Source organism: Colobus angolensis, unplaced genomic scaffold (assembly GCF_000951035.1).
Source record: "Colobus angolensis palliatus isolate OR3802 unplaced genomic scaffold, Cang.pa_1.0 Scaffold74, whole genome shotgun sequence".
In the NCBI taxonomy this organism is placed as follows: Eukaryota; Metazoa; Chordata; class Mammalia; order Primates; family Cercopithecidae; genus Colobus; species Colobus angolensis.
Window position 1 is genome coordinate 10,307,158 of NW_012121154.1, and position 23,251 is coordinate 10,330,408.

Here is a 23,251-nt window from a genome sequence, read left to right on the forward strand (position 1 = left end):
TAGCCCAGAGTACAAGACTCAGAACTCTGAACCCTCAGTTTCCACTTGGACTATGCCTGGAGCCCCTCAACTTACTGAACATTCCTGGGTCAGACCAAAAGTCAAATGAACAGCAATGACTCTTGCTCTGTTGTTCTCCCAACTATGAAGTAGCTTATGATTGTGCCACATGGTTGCCGCCCTTCCCAGTCCCTTATTCCAAATCCCTCCTCCTCTACCTCCTTTTCTATTTGTAAATCAAGATAACTGTTACCAAAGGGCAAATTTTAAAAATCAAAAGTTTATAATCTAAGAGAATGTATCATAAAAGTTTATGAAGATTAAGGGAGAGAAGGAGCATGTTACTTCAAGTGGTAGGCCAGGCGTGGTGGCTCAGGCCTGTAATCCCAGCACTTTGGGAGGCTGAGGCAGGCGGATCACCTGAGGTCAGGAGTTCAAGACCAGCCTGACCAACATGGTGAAACCCCATCTCTCCTAAAAATACAAAATTCCCCGGGCGTGGTAGCGCATGCCTGTAATCCCAGTTACTTGGGAAGCTGAAGCAGGAGAATCACTTGAACCCAGGAGGCAGAGGTTGCAGTGAGCCAAGATCACGCCATTCCAGACTGGGCAAAAACAGCGAAACTCCATCTCAAAAACAAAAACAAAAAACACCAAAAAACCTGCAACTGCTTTTAAAGAAAGGCTGGGTATGGTGGCTCACGTCTGTAATCCTAGCACTTCAGGAGGCCAAGGTGGGTGGATCACTTGAGGTCAGGAGTTTGAGACCACCCAGCCAACATGGTGAAACCCTATTGCTACTAAAAATACAAAAAATTAGCCAGACATGGTGGTGGGCACCTGTAATCCCAGCTACTCCAGAGGTTGAGACAGGAGAATTGCTTGAACCCAGGCAGCGGAGGTGGCAGTGAGCCAAGATTGTGCCACTGCACTCCAGCCTGGGCGACAGAGCAAGACTCCATCTTAATAAAAAAATAATAATAATAAAAATAAAAAAATCCAGCATGAAGCAGCTAGAGCAAGATTGAGGGTCTCAAAAAAGATGGGGCCTGAAGAGGACAATGAGAGAAGTGGAGGTTCTAGTATCTCTACTGCTGTTTATATCCCACAAGCCAAAGTCAGATACCTAAGTGATCATCAGACAACAGGGTGCTGACCTAGGTTACACCCTTAAAATTCATCGATGGTGCCATCTGTAAGGTATTACTAAACCAGCTTGTGAAGAATATCAGCCAGAAACCAGGCAGAAAAGACAGGATAGCAGATGAGGCTGAACCACTACCACAGACTTCCTTCTTTTGTGTAATTATAAATACTACACACTGCATTCTGGTTTCAGGGCTTTAAAAAGCAGATGAACTGTCTCTGTTAGAGATACTTTTTCATAATTAATTTCAGAGTCATTTATTAATTATCTTTTATAGTTAATAAAAGGTACGAGGGAGCTATGTTTGGGTTTGGAGAACAATGACGATTATCTAAGTCTGAATCTTCACCTCCCCTCCAAACCAGAAAATATAAAGAGAAAAGAAATAAAACTGCAACAGTACCCATATATTCATCATTACTAGAATTAAGAGAACAATACAACCTTCAAATTACTTATAGTAGAGTAAAAACAAACTCAAACAGAGCTCCCTTAGCCTGCCTGCAGCTGCCACAAACCTAGAGATAGAGTGGGAGGGAGAATGCCTAAAAGACTCTTATAAGGAAATGCCTAGAAGACAGCTTAGAGGAAACACAGACAAAATCATGCCATACACAATGGGGAAAAAAATGTTTTCTTCTCTATAGTCACACCACTCTCAATACTTCCAGAACACTTCACTTCTGATACCAGATGTGTGGGTTTTTCCACACACTGACCAATTCTGTGACACCAACTGGATGTTCTATAATTTAATTCAATTCTGACATTAACTGGAGTTAGCACAGACCCCACGTGTTAAGAGCTCAATCCCAGTAGATTTCAGATGCCAATCGCAAGTCCCAGGTTGTCATTTGAACTTCTAATGAACCACCTATATATTAGGGTTCCCATAACTACCTCCTTGGGCTTGATAATTTGCTAGGACAACTCAAAGAATTCAGGGAAACATGTTTACCAGTTTATTATATAATAAAGGATACCAATGAACTGCCAGACGAAAAGGTACATAGGGCTAGGTATAGAGGTCCTGAGTACAGGAACTTGTGTCCCCACAGAGTTGGGGTGCACCCCTCTCCTGGCACATAGATGTGTTCACCAACCTGGAAGTACTCTAAATCCTGTAGTTCAGGGATTTTTATGGGGGCTTCATCATGTAGACACCATCAATTATTAGCTCAATCTCCAGCCCCTCTCACCTTCCCAAAGGAAGGGGAATGGAGCAGAAAGTTCCAAGATTCTAATCATGGCTTGGCTTTTCTCATGACCAGCCCCCAACCAAGAACTCACCAAGAGTCACCTCATTAGAACAGAAGATACACCCAGGAAACTCCAAGGAATTAGGAGTTCTGCATCAGGAACCATGGTCAAAGACCAAATATTAGAACAAAACATACCTATTACCCCTATTGCTCAGAAAGTTACAAGCCCTTTAAGGAGCTCTGTGCCAAGACTGTGGACAAAGACCAAAATATACATATTTCCTATAAATCACACACTCACAAGAAGAGATATTTTGGCAACAGTAAGTGCCAAAATACTGAATAGATCTTGGTAGTTCACAGGGCTTGAAAGTGGGGACACCACCAATATTCCTGGCAGAGAAGTCAGATGCATGGACATCGTCTTTAACCACATCTTCACACTCATCCCTCATCTGAAGTATCGACAGTTTCATGGATTTTGCTATCTAAATGTTCTCTAATGCATTTCCTTATCCCCAGCCTCCCTGTTACTTCCCGTGTTCAGATTGCTATCCTCTCACCCCTGGACTATAACAAAAACCTCTTATATTCCTACCTTCACTGTTGGTAGGTCTCCTTTTCCCCTTCTGCTCTTCAATCTAACTTCCACATTCCTTGTTAAAGTGATTTTTCTAACAGATAAACTTCCCTGGCATTCCCATGCTGGATTAGGTACCTCACCCGAATCCTCCCATAGCCTCCTACATGCCTTTATCACAGCATTATGACTAAAAGCATCCTTTTGGAATTAGACATTTTATACACTAGCTCATGTGCTTACTTGTTTCATGACTTGGGACAGGTTTTTAACCTATTGGAACCTCCAGTTTGTAAAATGGAATTAAAAGTACTGCCTACCTCATAAAGTAGGAAATTAATACATGGGAAATACAACAGTGCCTGGCAGTAGTAAGTGCTAAATTGATATTAGCTGACAACCACCACATAGTATTGAATTTTTCTGCTTATATCTGCCTAACCCCACTAGACCTAGCCTCATCATTTAAAAAAAAAAATTATAATGATTTCTGTTTTCAAAAAACAAACAGATTATCCATGTCCTCTACATGGAAAGTCTAATCCAAAATGTTTTGTGTTCAATCACTGAACAAGATATAGCACATTTTCACAAAATAAATTAATCTGAGGCTGGACATGGTGGGTGACGCCTGTAATACTGGCACTTTGGGAGGCTGAGGTGGGCAGATCACCTGAGGTCAGGAGTTCAAGACCAGCCTTGGCCAATATGGTGAAACACCATCTCTACTAAAAATACAAAAATTAGCTGGGGATGATGGCACATGCCTGTAATCCTAGCTACTTGGAAGGCTGAGGTGGGAGAATGGTCTGAGCCCGGGAGGAGGAGGTTGCAGTGAGCCAAGATCATGCCACTGCATACAAGCCTGGGCAACAGAGCAAGACTCCATCTCAAAAAAAAAAAAAAAAACTGAAATGAGATGGTTTGAGCATGATCTTACATGCAGGTATGGAGTAGTCTAATTAATCATCTAAGCTCCTTCCAACTTGCTAATTGCAAATAATGTCCCAATGTTGTACTAAGGAAGCTTAAGAATCGTTCATAAGTGTAATGGACATGACCAAAGTGCCTGAACTTTGGGACAGCCACAGGCCCCACCTATGCAAGCACAACCAGCCCACCAGGCTGCAGGGTAGAGAGCACAAAGAACATTTGCTTATGAAAGCCACAGACTCAATGCTCACTGACAGTGACTGTCCACCTGCCCAGCTAACCTGTAGCTCTTCTGTATGGCCTACACTCTCAGAATGGTGTTTATATATTTTAAATGGTAGACAAAAAAGCAAAAGAATAATAATATTTCATGATATGTGAAAATGATATGAAATACACATTTTCAGTGTCCATAAATAAAGTTTTATTAGAATACAGCAACTCTCATTTATTTACATATTGTCTATGGCTGTTTCTTTGCTCAATGGCAAAGCTGGGAAGTTGCGACAGAGACTGTATGGCCTGCAAAGCCTAAAACAGAAACTACCTGACCCTTCAAAACTTGACAGAAAAAAAAAAGCCTACCCCTGCTCTAGTGTGCAAGCTACTGTCTGCTTCATAATTGTAGTCACTACAGGGGAATGAATTGTTGTGGGCTAAGTGAATTGCTTAAGAAAACGTGGCCATGTAAGAGGCAGAATTGGAATAAAAATTAGGACTCTTGACAGCTAGTCCCACATTCCCTAAATTATCTTATTACTTTTGCTATCAGAGAACTAATCCACACACTTCCACAGGAAAAAGAGCTTTGTCATCTAAATGGATGATTAATTTTTAAAATAAAATATAGATAAAAAGGTAATTCTTTAACACCCATTTTTTTTTTCTTTTTTTTCTTTTTTTGAGATGCAGTCTCTCTCTGTCACCCAGCTGGAGTGCAGTGGTGCAATCTCGGCTCACTGCAACCTCTGCCTCCCCGGTTCAAGCGATTCTCCTGTCTCAGCCTCCGGAGTAGCTGGGACTAGAGGTGTACGCCACTACGCCTGGCTAATTTTTTTGTATTTTTAGTAGAGACGGGGCTTCACCATGTTGGGCAGGCTGGTCTTGAACTCCTGCCTTGGCCTCCCAAAGTGCTGCGATTACAGGTGTGAGCCACTGCACCTGACCAACAAACCAATTTTTATTACTTGCTTTGAATACTGACCATCATCTATTGGTTTTAGCCTAGAAATGTATAATCATATAGCATCTCTATATACACAATTTGGGTGTAATAAATACATATACACATTGACATATATATATGATGTAATATATACCAAGGTGAATACATATATTTAATTTACCTACATATACTAGACATAGATGTACATTTACATATATTGGCATGTAAACACACATATATGCACATTTGCACTGTATACACACCTGCCAGTCCTTTTAGTGCATCCTAATGAAACCTGATTTTTCTCCCACTCATGACATTTCTTAATCAACTACCTCAACACACACTGAAATAATTAGAAATTTTTGTCTAGCTGCAAGATTTTCATTCAAAGATAATCTGCATAAAAAATACACATTTATGTGTATGGATATTATATAAACGTATTTATATTATGCTTCATTCTAGGAAAGGGGAATGAGAAATGCAAACTAGATTAAGAGTATAAAAAACAACCAGAGGCCAGGCACAGTGCCTCACCCCTGTAATTTCAGCAGTTTGGGAGGCTGAGGCAGGTGGATCACCTGAGGTCAGGAGTTCGAGATCAGCCTGGCCAACATCATGAAACCCATTTCTATTAAAAATACAAAAAATTAGCCAGGCGTGGTGGTGCGCACCTGTAATCCCAGCTACTCAGGAGGCTGAAGCAGGAGAATCACTTGAACCCAGGAGGCGGAGGTTGCAGTGAGTCGAGATCGTGTCATTGCACTCCAGCTTGGGCAACAAAAGCGAAACTCCGTCTCAGAAAAAAAGCAACCAGAGTAAATAATTGGATTTATTCCATTGGTTCTATCAAAACAACTTAGTAAGATGGAATTTCTAATACTTCTGTACTGTAACACTGCATTTAAGCCAATTCCTTTGCAATACTTGGCCATCTGTTATTTAACTGACCTCATAAAATCCTCAAGAAAACGATTTCTTAAGAAATGCTCAGTTACAGCTGCATCAAACATCTTCTCCAAAATGCCTTTCAAGAGCACTAAATAATTTTAGTGTAACATAATCATTGAATGTCTGTTGTTCTCAGAAAAGAACTAAAGTTGGAGAAAGTAATTAAAGTCAGATCCTAAAAGTCAATACATCTGAGGCTCCAGACAATGACTCTGTATGTGCTGTGGTTTCCACTAAACACTAAAATGAGGTAATTTTTTATTCTTATTATGTTCACAACTCTTGCAAAACCTAACCACGGTAAAAGATTTATTCATTTTTCTCATTAAGTGAATTATGTAGTGTATAAGTTTTCAATGTCTTATGCGAAAAACAGAATCTCTCCTATAGTTACCTTTTCTAAGTAATGAGAGAGCATTCTTGATAAAGTGTGGATAATCTAAACATCTCAATTTACTCACCTTATTTTATTCTCTTTCCCTCTCTTTCTAAATCCAGGTAAGGAATTGTGAAATTCGTTTGTATGTCACTTTCTCCTCCCCCTGCTTTCTGTTCCCTTTTGGGACTTAATAATTGGGCTGGAGGAGGCAAGGGGAAAGATTACCACATGCCAGAAGTATGAACCTTGGAAGAGGTAAAACTGGTTAAAAGCCACAACACAGACACACACAGACACACACATACCGAAAGCAGGGAGGGGAAAAAGAGGGATGAGAAATGATGAAAAAGAAAAATTTCAGGGTTGAGGGTGAGGGGAGGGAACTCAGAGGACAGGTCAACAGGTGCAGCAAACCACCATGGCACACGCATACCTATGGAACAAACCTGCATGTTCTGCACATGTATCTTGTTTTGTTTAGAAAAAAATTAAGGAAAATAAAAGAAAAATTTCTTGTTCATGAACTTGAGAGTAGAACCACTAATCTTTTAGATTACTGAAAATAAATACATGTCAGTTTGTAAAAGATTAAATTGTTTTAAAGATATGCCAGAAGTCAGCTGTATGGTCATAGAGTTAGCAAATGGGTAAATGCTTTCGTGTACAATCTCAGAGCACCTAAAAATAGTACAAATTTTAGGCTCCAAAGAGTGAAAAGAAAAATGTCTGGACCCCACAGAATCAAAAAGAAATGACAGAAAACACTTGTCTCCTGATACTTAACATCAAACTTTGGTCAATACTCCTTCATCCCCAGGATGAGAGGAGCATCTAAAAATTAATCAATGATGCATATTAAGAGACTATGTCATCACCATGGTAGGTTTCAATACTCCTAAATGATTTCTAGTTATTGGTCAAATATAATTGATATGAGAAATATAACCCAGTATTTAAAATGTTAATATTTTAAACTGTTTTTTCTAGTCTATCACCTTGTCAAAGATCTTTTGAAAGCCTGACTATATCATATTCATAGATAAAGCTTTGTATAAATGTATGTTTAACCCTTAAATTAATTGTAGCAGGTAAATCATGGCTTAACTTTAAAGGAATCTCTTAGTAGGTTACATACATCTAAATGATTTGTAATCCTTTTTGTTATGAAAGAGTTACAATCTTTCCAACATGGAATTTTCTAGTCCTCTCTAGGATATGTGTTTTGTGTTTGTTTATTTAACTCTACAGTACTGAATATACTACCAGGCAGATTTCTTAGGGACTTCTTAGAACATCAGTACCCCTGGTCTAAAATTGGGAGACATTGACATTATGTGACACTAATGCTCCTTAAAGCAGATTTCCTTAAGTATGATTACATTGTTCAGACCCACTGAGAAAGAGCAAAAATAATTTGAAAACATTTTTTCTCACTAAGCTGTCAATCAACCATTCAGAACAGCAGCTCTCCATTTCCACCTTTCATTTCCGTAAAACTGTTACTGAATTAGTTTGCTGAGAGGGTATAAGACTTTGAGCCAGTCATTTAAGCCCTCTTGGCCTTTGATGTAATTTTTTATTCCTACTGCCTTAACATTAGGGAGTTGCTTTTTTAGATGTTTCTAAGATTCTTTCAGCTCCAGAAGTTTAGAATTCAATGCTAGAGGTCTAGAGCATCTTTTGACCTGGAATCCTCTGCAGCCCACCAGTTGAGATGGTATTTTAACACTCCTATTAGTCATGTTAAAACTTCTTGGAAAGTCTACTTCAAATTGACAGAGATAACTTCAGGTTTGCCATGCTCTGGGGACTTCTCAGCTTTTATTGCATTATCTTCCTACTTGTGGGATAAACCCTTTTATAGGTTTTTCTTTCTCTCTTTCTTCCCTCCCTCCTTCCCTCCTTCCCTTCTTCCTTCCTTCCCTTCCTTTCTTCCCTTTCCTTCCCCTCCTTCTCCTCCTCTTCTTCTTTTTCCTCCTCCTCCCCTCCTCTTCCTTCTCCTTCTCCTCCTCCTTCTTCTTTCTTTCTCTCTCTCCCTCTCTGTCTCTTTGTCTTTCTCTCTCTCTTTCTATTTCTACTTTAGCTTCAGGTTTTTATGAGTGGTTGGGGTTTTAAACTCTCAAGGCACATTTATCTAGAACTTCCAATGTGTTTCAGTGCTTGCATTCCTAGGTTACGGCTTCCCTTCTTGTTCAATACATGTATGACAAATAACTTTGGGGTTTTTTCTAACAGCACATTGATATGCTTAAAGTGATGGAAAAATTACACTGTGGCTTGCTCACAGTATGTACTTTATGACTTCCTGCACATCACTCAAGATTAGGTCTAGGAATTTTACTTTTCTTGCAAGTTCTTGAAGAATCAATTGAGCATGTAGTCGTTTATCCTAGCCAATTACTTATCTCATGCTTCCCATTCCCATAAAGGATGGTAGCAAGTATGTTTGAGTAACTTAAGTTCCTAACTGTTGAGTGTCTGGCATAATTTTTCAAACTCCCCCAACTTTCAATGATTAGATTCTGTAACATTTCTATCTACAGAATACTTTGTTTATATGAGAAGACTTTTACCACACTGCAGTTCATCACTCTCCATGTAAAATATCCCTGTTTGTTTTGAATCTGACATAAGGAAGGGAGACATTAGACAGGGAAAAATGGGAAAATAAATCTCAATCACTTTGGCTGTGGAGACCTAACTAAGAGCCTGGAGTTGAACTTAGTTCAACTAGGATCACATATGTGTTGTTACATTTCCAATCCATTTCTTTTTTTCTACTATGACCCACAAAATATATTCAATTTGTACTTAATTAGACTAAAAAGTTTCTGCACAGCAAAAGAAACAGCAGAGTAAATAGACAATGAACAGAGTATGAGAAAATCTTCACAATCTATACATCTGACAAAGGACTGAGATCCAAAATCTACAACGAACTCAAACGAATTAGCAAGAAAAAAAACAAACAATCCCATCAAAAAGTGGGCTAAGGACATGAACAGATCATTCTCAAAAGAAGATATACAAATGTCTAATAAACATGAAAAAAATGCTCAACATCACAAATGATCAGGGAAATGCAAATCAAAACCACAATGCAAAACCATCTTACTCCTGCAAGACTGGCCATAATCAAAAAATCAAAAAACAATAAAAGTTGGCAGGGATACAGTGAAAAGGGAACACTTCTGCACTGCTCATAGGAATGTAAACTAGTACAGCCACTATAAAAAATAGTGTGGAGACTCCTTAAAGAGCTAAAAGTAGAACTACCATTTGATCCAGCAATCCCACTACTGGGTATCTACCCAGGGGTAAAGAAGTCATTGTACGAAAAAGATACTTGCACAGGCATGCTTATAGCAGGACAATTCGCAATTGCAAAATTGGGGAACCAACCCAAATGTCCACCAATCAATGAGTTGATAAAGAATTGTGATTATACACACACACACACACACACACACACACACATATATACACATACACACATATATACACATACACACATATATATACATATACACACACACATATATATTCCATGTGTACATGGAATACTGTTCAGCCATAAAAATGAAATAATGGCATTTGCAGTAACCCTGATGGAATTGGAGACCGTTATTCTAAGTGAAGTAACTCAGGAATGGAAAACCAAACACTGTATGTTCTCACTCATAATTGGGAGCTAAGCTATGAGAATGCAAAGGAATATGAACGATGCAATGGATTTTGGGGACTTGGGGGAAAGGGTGGGAAATGAGTGAGGAATAAAAGACTACAAATTGGGTACACTGTATACTGCTTAGGTGATGGGTGCACCAAAATCTCACAAATTACCACTAAAAAAACGTACTCATGTAACCAAACACCACCCATTCCCCAAAAACCTATGGAAATAAGAAATAAAGTGAATTAATCAATTTTTTGAAAAATTTCAATCTTAATTCTCTAACAGATGATCTTAATGATCTTACCTGAATTCCAACATCAGTGATTCTATAACACTCAGATACAGAAAGTTCCTTCAGTTTTTTATGTCTGGAAAGTACATTCAAACCCTAAAAATATTTAATATAAAGATCATTTTGTGATTATCATTTAGTATGGAATATATAGTTCCAATAACCATTTATACAAACTGACAATATAAAAAACCATTTATGAAAACTAAAAAATTTTAGCTGCTGTCATATTTCTTTACACTTAACAAATCATAAGACCACTTAGGTTAGACAATGCCATTAAGTAAAATTTCCAGGTTGTCTCTAATGTTTTGCAAAAGCTTTTACAGAATCCCAAGTCAGAAAACTCCCTTAGGAGGTTATTATGTTGCCACTTGTTTCCAGATAAATGTTATCTGAATCAATATAAACAAATCCAACTTACTAATTTATTTTGAAGACACTTCATGTGGATAAAGAACCTATTTGTTAATATATTTGTATTTATGCCTAACCAAAACATCTTAAAGTCTTTAGCTCATTTTATAATGATTAATCCTTTGAAGAGGAAGAGAATAGATCTTTATATAAAGGCCTAGAGACAGATAATCATTCAGTAATAGACCACTTCTTTTTCAGATTAAAAGCCTTGGATTTTTTTAATTTAAAAAAAGAGATTGCACTTCCAGCCTTAATTTTTTTATGTGTGATTGTGTTGTCCCATTTCTCAGTATTTTTTCCCCAAATTTACTGGCACAACACTCAGATAAGGAACTGACGAATGTGGCTTATTAATGCCATCGTTCTGTTTTTTAATCAGGATCGCATTACTTTTATGTAATCCCATACAATGTGCTTCCTAAACTACGTGGACAAGAGAAGGGTTGTTCCCACCCCCGCCATTCTATGATTCGAGGGCTGGCTGGCAGGGAAAATACCAGAAATGACACATAGATTTGTCCTTTTTTATATTTTATTTGCAGGATTGGTTTATATTTTATTGATCTTAAATACAACATTTGGACCACAGTTGAAAATGGGCTATGCAAATATTATATCTTGGTTTTTTTCTGTTTTGTTTTGTTTTTTTTTAATTCCCAATGCACAGATTGGGCCTTCTCATTTAAAAAAAAAAAAAAAGTCTGGATTAAGGAAAATGTGTTTTATTTAAGCCTCTGCTTAAACTATGATTTCTAATTTCTTTTAATGGTATTGCACACCACTCCAAAATAAAATCTGTGAATTCTTTTCACTTTTTAAAAACTTTTATTTGCATTTATTTTATGCTGAATTTATTCCTGTGCCATAAGTTTTTATTTGTTCAGTTTCTTCAGGAATATATTTTTCTTCTATGCAACCTCATTCTTTCAATTTTATTGTTGACTGTGGATCTTTTGCTAGGAACCCATTATGTTTTCTGCCTCCCTGTTTCAAAACAAAGTCTGACCAAACCCTGCAGATCCATCACATGTGGTCTGGGTTCCAGATGTGGATGCTATTTTATTCATGTTAAAAGAATTGGAAGAGTTTAGAGATTCCCCAATAGAATCCAAATTGTTTGAACACAAATATCAAGTAAAAGATGCAAAGTTTGTCTCTTTAGCCTATACTTGATAACAGCTAAGTATGTTTTAGTATCCTATAGAAAATTTGTCCTATGAAACTATCTCTGAAGTTTTCACTTAGATTTCACTTTTATGTAAAGTTAGAATTTTTTAAGATGAGCCATAAATGAAGTGCATTTGCTAAATATGACATATAACAGCATATATGCTCCTTACTACTTTATTCAAAATCATTAAAAATTAAAATATTAAGATGGAATGCCATGTCTCATCACTGTAATTGTTCATTAAAACATATGGCCTAAAAATTGAATGGATCAACATTATTAGCCATTAGATAAATGCATAATGACATACCACAACATACTTACTAGGATGGCTATAATTTAAAATACAGATAATAAAATGTGTTGTTGAGGATGTGGACAAATTGGATATACTGCTAGTGGAAATGTAAAATGAGCCAGCCATTTTGGAAAACAGTCTGGCATTTCCTCAAAAATTAAACATAGAGTTATAATATGACCCAGCAATTCTACTCCTAGGTTTATACCCCAAAGCAGTGAAAACATATGTTTACAAAGATTTGTACATGAATGTTTTTATCAGCACTATTTATAATAAAATCCATACATTCTTCAATAAATGGTGCTGGGAGAACTTGGTATCTGTATATAGAAGAATGAAACTAGACTCCTGTATCTCCATATACAAAAATAAACTCAAAATAGATCAAAGACTTAAATATAAGACCAGAAACTATAAAGCTATTAGAAGAAAACATAGGGGGAATGCTTCAGGGCATTGATCTTGGCAAAGATTTTATATAGCTAAGACTTCAAAACCACATGTAACAAAAACAAAAATAGACAAGTGGGATGATATCAAACTAAAAAGATTATACACAACACAGGACATGATCAACAAAGTAAAGAGACAATCTATAGACTGGGAGAAGACATGTGTAAACTAGTCATACAACAAAGGACTAATATCCAGAATATACAAGGAACTCAAACAACTCAACAGCAAATAAACAAATGATCTGATTAAAAAGTGGACAAAGGAACCAAGCAGACATTTCTCAAAAGAAGACATATGTGAGGGTGATGTGGCTGTGATATCTGTCACCCCATTGATGGCCAGGGTTGATTCAGCTGATCCGGCTGGCTAGGCAGGTGTCCCCTTCTCCCCTCACTCTTCCATGTGTGTCCCTCCCCAAAGCTGCATGCTCAGTCAAAGAGGATAGCCAACCCTGATGGAGGAGGATATGGGTTATTGGTCTAGGGTATACAAGTAGCTGCACTTCCCTGCTTGAATCTCCAAACAACCTCTTAAGAAGACATACAAATAGTAAACAAAATATATGAAAAATCATCATCAGGGAAACATACATCAAAACCACAATGAGATGTCATCTCACCCCAGTTAGAACGACTATTTTCAAAAAGACAACAAATAACAGTGCTGGTGAGGATGCAGAGAAAAGAAAACTCCTATATAGTGTTGGTGAGAATATAAATTAATACAGTGATTATGGAAAACAGCATAGAGATTTCTCTAAAAACAGAACTATCATGTGATCCAGCAATCTCACTACTGGGTGTTTACTCAAAGGAAAGGAACTCAGTGTATCAAAGAGATACCTGCACTCCCATGTTTACTGCAGCACTACTCACAATAGCTAAGATATAGAATCAACCCAAATGTTAATCAACAGACAACTGGATAAAGAAAATGTAGTATATATACACAATGGAATACTATTCAGCCACAAAAAAAGAATGAAATCCTGTCATTTGCAGCAACATGGATGAGCCTGGAGGACATGATGTTAAGCAAAATAAGGTAAGCACAGAAAGATAAATACCACATGTCCTCACTTGTGGGAGCTAAGAAAAAGTAGAATACAATTGTGGGAATTAGAGGATGGGAACAGTGGCAGGGAGGGAGGATGGAGATTGGTTGGTTAACAATTTCAAAATTATAGTTTAATAGGAGGAATGAGTTCAGGTATTCTGCAGCACTGTGGGGTGAATATAGTTAACCATAATTTGTTGTATATTTTCAAAAAACTAGAAGAGAGGATCTTTAATGCTCACAACACAAAGAAATGATAAATATTTGAGGTGATGGATGCTAATTACCATGATTAGATCATTACATAAGGAAATAACACTCTGCATTCCACAAATGTGTACAATTATTATGTGTCAACTAAAAAGAAAAGAAAAAACTGGAAACAACCCAAGTGCCTATCAGTTGATGAAAGAATGAATACCATATGTTATGTCCATACAACAGAATATTATTTGGTAATAAAAGTAGTACTGATGCATGCTACTATATGAATGAAACCTGAAAACGTCATCCTAAGTAAAAGAAGACAGACCCAAAAGGCCACCTATTGTTTGATTTCATCTATATGAAGAAGAGTCCAGAACAGGCAAATATATGGAAACAGAAAGTAGATTAGCAGTTGCCTCGAGCGGGCTCAGGGTGGGACAGGCATAAGGAGTGACTGCTAATGGGAAGGGCTTTTCTTTTGGGGAGTGAAGAAAATGTTCTGGAATTAGATTCTAGTGGTGGTTCCACCACAAACATACTAAAAACCACTGAATTTTATACTTTAAATTGGTGAGTTTTATGGTACGTGAATTATGTCTCAATAAAAAATGTTCAAAAAAAGATTGATGTAATAATTGTATAAGTAAATAAAACTCAGAAAATATTCCCACAGCATCCTTCAGTCCAAGATGAATATAGGTATTACCCACTTTTAATATATTTTTGTTAGCAACTTCAGACCCTGATGACCAAAATATTAGCAAAACAGGGAGTAAGAGATGTCACCATGCTCATATGTTAGACATGTAACTTGAAGCCCTTTCTCCTGGAAGTAAACACATCTTTGTAACTGAGCAGCAACAAACTGAGCCAGCAGAGATGAGGTCTCCACTAAAAATTGCCTCATGCTGGTTACAGGAGACCAGTGAATTCCACTGCTGAATAAGTGAAATATACTATTTCAGGCAACAGGATTCACTTTTAATGTTTTTTTCTTTTTTACTCAGAAGCTTTTTAGTTTAGTGACCTAAAGAATGTCAGAGCCAGAAAGGTAAATATTCTATTTGGTACTGTGAAGTTCATAAATGCTCCAAATTAGGAGCTATTCTCTGAAACAAGTGACATTTACATTTTACAGATTTCTGGTGCCAAGGTTTTAGCCTTGGGAAGGACCGGAAGAGTGGAGTGGGAAGAGTACAGTGGGAAGACAAGCCAAAAATGAGGAGGCAAGAGGTAACAGCAAGATAGACTGACTCGGCCTCAGTGGGGCAAAAGGCAGATTGACGCTTACCTTTCAGGAAAACCGTGGCATCATTGCAATGGAAATCATCCTTGGTCTCCCTCATAAGTCAGCCAAACTCATGAATGCCTTTACTGGAGAGAGGTTTTGCTTTTATTTTCCCAAAGCATAAAAAGGGACTACATTTTATGGTCAGGTGAAGTGCAGAGGAAAGCAGCTGGAGTGGTGGCCTGGGGAAGTCACCAGCATTACAGGTTGCATGAGAATGCGAGGCACCAGAAATTCATAGGAATCCTAGGGAACACTTTGCTCCTCCATCGCTAATGGAATTAAGGGGCCTGAATCTTAGGGGCCCAGGAGTCCCAAGTGGAAAATTGGCTTCATTATATCTCCAGTATCAGGTTCATTGAGGGGCATATCAAGACATAAGGCTCAAAAGGAAGCAGGCACCAAGTCACAAGAACCTTGTACATTATTCTAAGGAATCTGGACTTCATCCTATGCAACAGAGTTAAACAGAACTTTCTCTCTCTAGGGAATATGAGTTGGTACATAAGTCACTATAATGAGGTTCCTTATGTACCAACTCATTCTCTACAGAAGGAATAAAGTATGTGTTTCAAGAGCGCTATAGGGACCACACAGCAGGGAATGAATGCTTCCAGTTGGAAGAAACAAGTGGCAGTCTAGAAAAGAGTTTCACAGAGGAAGGAGATTTTGAATCAAGCCTTAAAGATTAAGTATCATTTTGACAAGTGAAACAATGGGAACAGTGTTTCAGGCTGAGGAAACAGCCTGAACAGAGACTTCATGTGGAAAGTGTGAGTTGTTGGGAAGTAGTTCAGTTTGGGGTCACTGGGAGTAGTGGGAGGGAAGATGGAACACTGCCAGGAACAGACACATACACACAGACATTTGAAAGCAGACAAATCCTTGAACACTACACTTTCCCCACACTTTTTCATCTGGAATTGTTTAGCTGATGTACATAGACAACAGCAATGAACTAGTTACCAAATATCGGAATACTCTGTGTGTGTGTGTCTGTGTGAGTGTGTGTGTGTGTGTGTGTGTGTGTGTGTGTGTGTGTGGGTGGGTGTGGGTGTTATGTACTTACTATACGGCTGAGTCATACTACATCTGGCTTAGACTATCACCAACATAAACAGAAAACCTGCTTCCCCAGCTCTCTATTTTGAAAATATTCAAATGTACAGAAATGTTTAAAGAATAGTTACAAAGAATACCGACATACCCTTTACATAAATTCACCAATTATTAACATTTTGCCGCATTTATTTAGTTAAGTGTATATATGAACATACATATTTTATTTATATATATGTATGAACAAAGTTTTTATACATATGCATAGTTTATATATATAGTTATATATAGACACACACATGTATATACACACAAATATACATAAATTTCTCTGAACTACTTGAAAATAAGTTTCAGATATCATGATGCTTTATCCCTGAATATTTCATATGCATCTCCTTAGGAATAAGTACATTTTCCTATGTAACTATATAGTATTATTATGTATATATAGTATAGACATATATAGCATTATGACACCCAAGAAAATTAACAGTAATACCATAGTATCTAGTACAAAGTCAACATGCATTTTTTTGTATCCAAGACCCAATTTGTGCATTGGATTTGGTTATCATGTCTTTTTAGTCTTTTTTTATTTTTATTTTTATTTTAAGACATTGACTTTTTTTAAGGATCTAGGCCAGTTATTATGTAGTGTCTCACATTCTGTATTTGTCTAATTGCTCCTTATGATTAGATTCAAGGTAAACATTTTTTGCAAAAATACTCCTGAATTATTATAGCATCCCATTGGGAGGCACATATGTCTAGTTGTTCCACAACTGGTGATGCTGTTGGGCCACTTGGTTCAGAAGATGACTACCATAGATCTCTTCATTAGAAGAGGTACCCCTTTTTATTTCAAAAGTAATTTGTTGAGATGTTATAGTACACACAGAATATTCTGCAAACATGAGAAGTGTTTGTTATAAAGAATATATAGTAACATACTTAGGTTCAAAAAGCAGTATACAAAATTACATCTGCAGGCTGGGCATGGTGGATCATGCCTGTAATCCCAGTACTTTGGGAGGCCAAGGTAGGTGAATCACCTGAGGTCAGGGGTTCAAGACCAGCCTGGCCAACATGGCAAAATCCCATCTCTACTAAAAATACAAAAATTATCTGGGCATGGTGGCAGGTGCCTATAATCCCAGCTACTTGGGAGGATGAGGCAGGAGAATTGCTTGAACCTGGGAGGCAGAAGTTGTAGTGAGCCAAGATCATGCCACTGCACTCCAGCCTGGATGATAGAGTGAGACTCTGTCTCCAAAAAAAAAGGAAAAGATCACATCTTCATATGTGTGTGTATAGTGTATGCATATGTGTATTAAAAGAAATGGACGTTTTGGGCAGGGCACAGTGGCTTACACTTGTAATCCCAGCACTTTGGGAGGCCAAGGCGAGTGGATCATGAGGTCAGGAGTTCAAGACCAGCCTGGCCAATATGGTGAAACCCCATCTCTACTAAGAATACAAAAATTAGCTGGGCGTGGTGGTCCGCGCCTGTAGTCCCAGCTACTTGGGAGGCTGAGGCAGAAGAATCGCTTGAACCCCAGAGGCGGAGGTTGCAGTGAGCAGAGATTGCACCACTGCACTGCAGTCTGGGCGACAGAGGGAGATTCTGTCTCAAAAAAAAAGAAAAAAAAGAAATGGACGTTTTGGAGGGTGGGCAATGATACGTTTTTTTCATTATCCATATTTCTTTTAGTATTATTAATGTTTGTGAAAATAGCATAATTTGGAAGAGAAAAACCCAATATGTAAGTCTCTTATTGAATATTTTTGTATATCAACAAAGAAGTATATAAAATATTAACACTAGGCTTTATTTCTTTATACAAAGCCACACAGTTCTGGTTAGTTTACTTTCTATTCTAAACAAACTATCAGCACAAATGCACTAATATTCAACCAAAGTACTCAGCTATGAATGTTAACATGTACAAGTATTATATACATAGATGAACAGTTTTACTTTACAAATGATGGATACTGCTCTATCTTCATATTACTTGACCTGGCTTTGAAGCTTGACTCTGCTGACCATCGCCTGCTTTTTGAAATAGCATCTTCCTTGTTTCTCATGATATTACTCTGACCTCTTTCTCCACCTACTTCTCTGGATGTTCGTTTTCAGTTTCCTTTGTAGGTTCATCTTTCATATCTATCCAATACATACTGATGTTCCCTGGAGCTTGGAACTTGATATTCTCTTTCTATCTCTCAACCATGGGTTTGACCACTTCAGCCATCTCTAGATCTAGCCCAGATCTCTCCTGAGCTACAGATCTTGTTCGCTAACTGATAACTAGACATCTGAATGTGTCATAGGCCCCTCTAACTCAACACTGTTACTTTCAGAGGACTAGAATTCAAACTGGAAGCCATGAGATTTCATTGAGCTCTTCCTATTCTTTCTGCTAGCTTCAGTCAGGAGTCTGGTGAAAGATGAATGCTTGTGATGGACTTTCCTTTGATTTAAGTACATTGCTCCTTCCTCTTCATTTTGTACCTTTATGACCCTCTTTATAGGGCTCCAATTTCTCTATATGGGAAATCTATATAACCTAGGGTATTTGATATTTGAATTCAGGATATTGGAAAATGCACTCTATGAAATAAGATGGAATGGGGCACCCAGGACTCCAGGATGTAGTTATTGGGGGTATAGATCATGGGAAATCTAAAAAGGCCCCCGACAGTCAGTAAACTATAAGAAGGCTTCTTTCATGCCTTTTTTGTTGTTTTTAAGGATAAAACAGGGTATAAGTTTTTGCTGTGATAGAGCGTATAAAACCGGAGGGGGATGGTATTGAAATCTTGTGTAAGTTTTCTTTCAGAAATACTTGAATTTGAACACACTGAATTCCTATGGTTCCAGGTATCCTGAGGAAAACGAAGCAAAGTAAAACAAAACAAAAACAAAGATTGTGAAAGTCAGATGAGTGGTTGTCTTCTCTGTCAACCAGAATCAAAGGGGCCCATAGTAAAGAGAGATGTGCTAGTACTAGTATTAAAAATGTCCAAAATGGAATTCAGCATCTTGTCTCCATGCCCTAATCACTCTCCTAGGTTCTTTTCCTGGTTCATGGCACCACCATATTCACAACTGACCAAATAAAAAACCTGAGCATTGTGTATGTCTCCTCTCTGCCTCCCTGTTCCCCATATTCAGCCAATCACCAAGCCCTACAAAAGCCACCTCCTAAATATCTCTCAAATCTGCCACCACCATCAAAACCTCATTATTTCTGGCTGTCATTGCAATTGCTCATTCCTTCTTCAATAGATCATCCACACTGCCACCAGAGTTATGTTTCTTGTGCACAAATCTGTCCTATTCTTCTACTCAGAGTTCTTCAGTGGCTCCTACTACATACTGCATGTAGCCTGAATTGCTGTGCAGGGCACTCAAGGCCACCCAAATTCTGCCCTCCATCTCTTTCTCCAGCCCCGTCTCCCACCACATCTCCTCTCTTCTCCAGCCATGCTCTGACAGAACTGAGTCATCTGTGGATCCCAACACATAACTCTCCTCATGCCTCCAGGCCTTCTCACCTGCTTCTTCCTCCAGCTTTCAGCTGCACCTCAAAAGCTGAAAAGCTTCCCTTGACTCCTCCACAGAGACAATAGAGACAAGTGCTCTTTTTTTTTTTTTTAAGATGGAGTCTTGCTCTTGTCGCCCAGGCTGGAGTGCAATGGTGCGATTTCAGCTCACTGCAACCTCCGCCTCCTGGGTTCAAGCGATTTCCTGCCTCAGCCTCCCAAGTAGCTGCGACCACAGGTGCCTGCCAGCATGCCCAGCTAATTTTTGTATTTTTAGTAGAGATGGGCTTTCACCATATTGGCTAGGCTGGTCTTGAACTCCTGACCTCAGGTAATCCACCCGCCTTGACCTCCCAAAGTGCTGGGATTATAGGTGTGAGCCACCATGCCCAGTCAAGTGTTCATTTTCTAACTTATCCATGCTATTGTGGTGCAATGCCTCCATCTCCTTTTCAGCAAATAAATCTCATTATGTCACAATTCAAATAAATAATCACTAAGATGCATTGAGTGCTTGCCATGTGCCAGTTTACATGCACTGCCTTACTTAATCCTCATAACAACACTGTGAGGTAGGTAATATTATAACCGCCATTTTAAAGAGAAAGAAATGGAGGTACAGAGAAATTGAGTAACTTGCCTGAGGTCCCAAAGTGCTGTGGCACCAGCCAAGATATGAACCCATACTCTGAATTCATACTTTTAGTAACTTTTAACTATACAGTGGTGTTGCTTTTCTTGTTGTTGTTATTTTTGCCATTAGACTGTACCTTGAAACCAGTACTCTGTCTTTCAGTTTGGTACTCCCAGAACTTAACAATGTGTATGATATATAGTTGACAATTAGTAAATATTTGTTGAGTGAATCGGTCTACTTATAACATTATTCATTTATATGGACTCATTTTTCTCTTATCTTGCTGGCATTTTCTCAGAATTTTTGGATGAAAAGTATTTCCATTTGGAATTGTTTGAATCAGGACTTACATTTCACATGCTTCTTTCTGAAAGATTTGCTCTGTTTGGTATTGCATATCACATTCTCTCAGAAATAAAGAACAAAAGTTATACTTGGAAAGATGTATTATCTCAATTAGCACATCCTCCTTCTAAATTCACTGATAATACTGTCATGTACAATGTTCTTGAAAATTTATCTTCATCTCCCAAGTGATCTTCCCTTTTCTACTCTAGTTAGTAATTAGGATTTTATAAATATAATGTACTTTTTCTTCTCAATTATTTTATTTATTTTTGTTTGTTTGGTTTGTTTGAGATGGAATTTTGCTCTATAGCCAGGCTGGAGTGTAGTGGCACGATCTTGGCTCACTGCAACCTCTGCCTCCCGGGTTCAAGCAATCCTCCTGCCTTAGCCTTTTGAGTAGCTGGGACTACAGGTATGTGCCAGCACACCTGGCTAATTTTTGTGGGTTTTTTTTAGTAGAGACAGGGTTTCACCATGTTGGGCAGGATGGTCTCTATCTCTTGACCTTGTGATTCGCCCGCCTTGGCTTCCCAAATACTCCCTGGGATTACAAGGGTGCGCCACTGCTCCCAGCTGATTTGATTTTAATTTTTAAGAGACAATGTCTCGCTGTGTCACCCAGGCTGATCTCAAACTGCTAGGCTTAAGGGATCCTCCAGCTTCAGCTTCCTCGGTAGCTGAAACTACCAGTCTTCTCAATTATTTTTGTTTATTTCTACTTAATCAATTGTTAGTATGAATTTTGTAATCACATTTCTTTTGAAAATGTATCAACCTCTCTGACCTAATTTATTGACCTACAAGTCTAAAGGAAAGCAAGCTTTGATCACCACACAGAAATAGATTCTGTATTGTGATGCTCATAGAAGGAAGGAAAATTGGCATCTCTGTTACCTGGAAGTAGATCACCTGGCCTTGAGACTGCTTGCCTCCTACCTGATGGAGGTAGAGAGGAGAGTCATGCTGCCAAAGATCCATCTTGAGGGAAGTGACAGGCTCAAGTTGGTCACTTCTGTTTGCAGTGTTTTTAGTAGGCACTTTGCTAGAAACAGGAGACAAGGAACCATAACCTCTGTGAGAAGGAACCACTATCACTGCGCGATGGGACCAGCAGATTCATATAAGGCCACTGGCTGGAGAGAAGGGCCTGAGGAGGACTAGGAGAGGTCCAGCTCCATACAAAAAAAACCAAAAGTCCACAATTGGGCAGACTTCTTGTTATGTACTTTTTGAAAATCCATGGCAAATCTATTTCTCTGAACTACCCTGCTTCCTTTCAACTCTCATTCTTCCTATTTCTTGAATCCCAAGTGATTTCATGTGTTTCCTGCTTTAGAGGTTTTGCTTCCCTGGACTCAGGCTTTATTTGTGTGTGTGTTCCATGCAGATGGGTGGTCTCTTTCAAGTGTATCATCAGATTTAAGACACGCAGCTGTAAGTGCTTTTACTCCAGCCCAGACCATAGCTGAGACAATGTGGAATTTAAAGAAGCCTTAAGTGTTTTGTTAAGAGGAAGGAAATCGTGCCAGATTCATTCATTCACTCACTGATCAAACATTTTGTGTGCCTCCTATGAACTAGGCATCTTGCTAGGCATCCCAAAGATGGGACAATCCAGCCTCTTCCCTTGGGAAGCTTACAGTGCTATAGGGAGACAGGCATGGAACAGATACTAGAATATAATGAGCTGATTGCTTCAGTAGAGACATACAGAAAGTGCAGTGGAAACACAAAGTAGGAGATCCTAAGCCTGCCCAGAAATTCTAGGAAAACTTCCCCACAGCTGAAGGCCAAGCATGACAGCTGATGCCTATCATCCCAACACTTTGGAAGGCCGAGGCAAGAGGATCACTTGAGTCCAGGAGTTTCAGCCCCATCTGGGGAACATAGCAAGACCCAATCTCTACAAAATAAAAATTGAAAAATCAGCCAGTCGTGATGGTGTGTGCCTATAGTCCCAGCTACTTGGGAGGCTGAGGCAGGAGGATCGCTTGAGCCCAGGAGGTTGAGGCTGCAGTGAGCTATGATGATGCCACTGCACTCTGGACTAAGTGACACAGAAAGACTCTGTATCCAAAAAAAACCCAAACAAACAAACAAACAAAAAGAAGAATTTACTAGGCGGACAAGTAGGGGAGAGGGTGTTTCAGACAGAGAGAATAACTTGTAGAGATGGGGAAACAAGAACACAGCAAGTTTGAGGAGCTGTAGGAGAGTCAGTTCTGTGTCTCTGGAGCTGAGGATGAGAGGCAGGAGTCAGCTGGAAGTAGGGCTGCAGGGGTGGGCAAGGGCCACCTCAGGAAGGGCTTGCTCTACCATCCCATTGATACTGTAAGCAGCGTGGAGTCCCCAAGGAATTCTGAGCCAGGGAGTGATAGGCTCAGATAGATAGATAGATAGGTAGGTAGGTAGGTAGGTAGGTAGGTAG

General features: G+C 38.7%; 1 protein-coding gene across 5 annotated transcripts in view; it reads right to left on the reverse strand.

The window, feature by feature from the left end:
* Window positions 1-23,251, reverse strand: part of FBXL13 (F-box and leucine-rich repeat protein 13) — a 317,665-nt gene that overhangs the window by 28,258 nt on the left and 266,156 nt on the right. For 4 of the 5 annotated variants that reach the window (XR_001000225.1, XM_011927739.1, XM_011927736.1 and 1 more), the window contains one exon: window positions 10,341-10,424. The exons of the other annotated variant lie outside the window; for it this stretch is intronic. Coding sequence is in view for 3 of the 4 variants with exons in the window: in XM_011927739.1 (XP_011783129.1) it covers window positions 10,341-10,424 (84 nt within the window). In the remaining variant the exon portion in view is untranslated. The remainder of the gene's footprint in view (window positions 1-10,340; window positions 10,425-23,251) is intronic. 5 annotated transcript variants of the gene reach the window in all.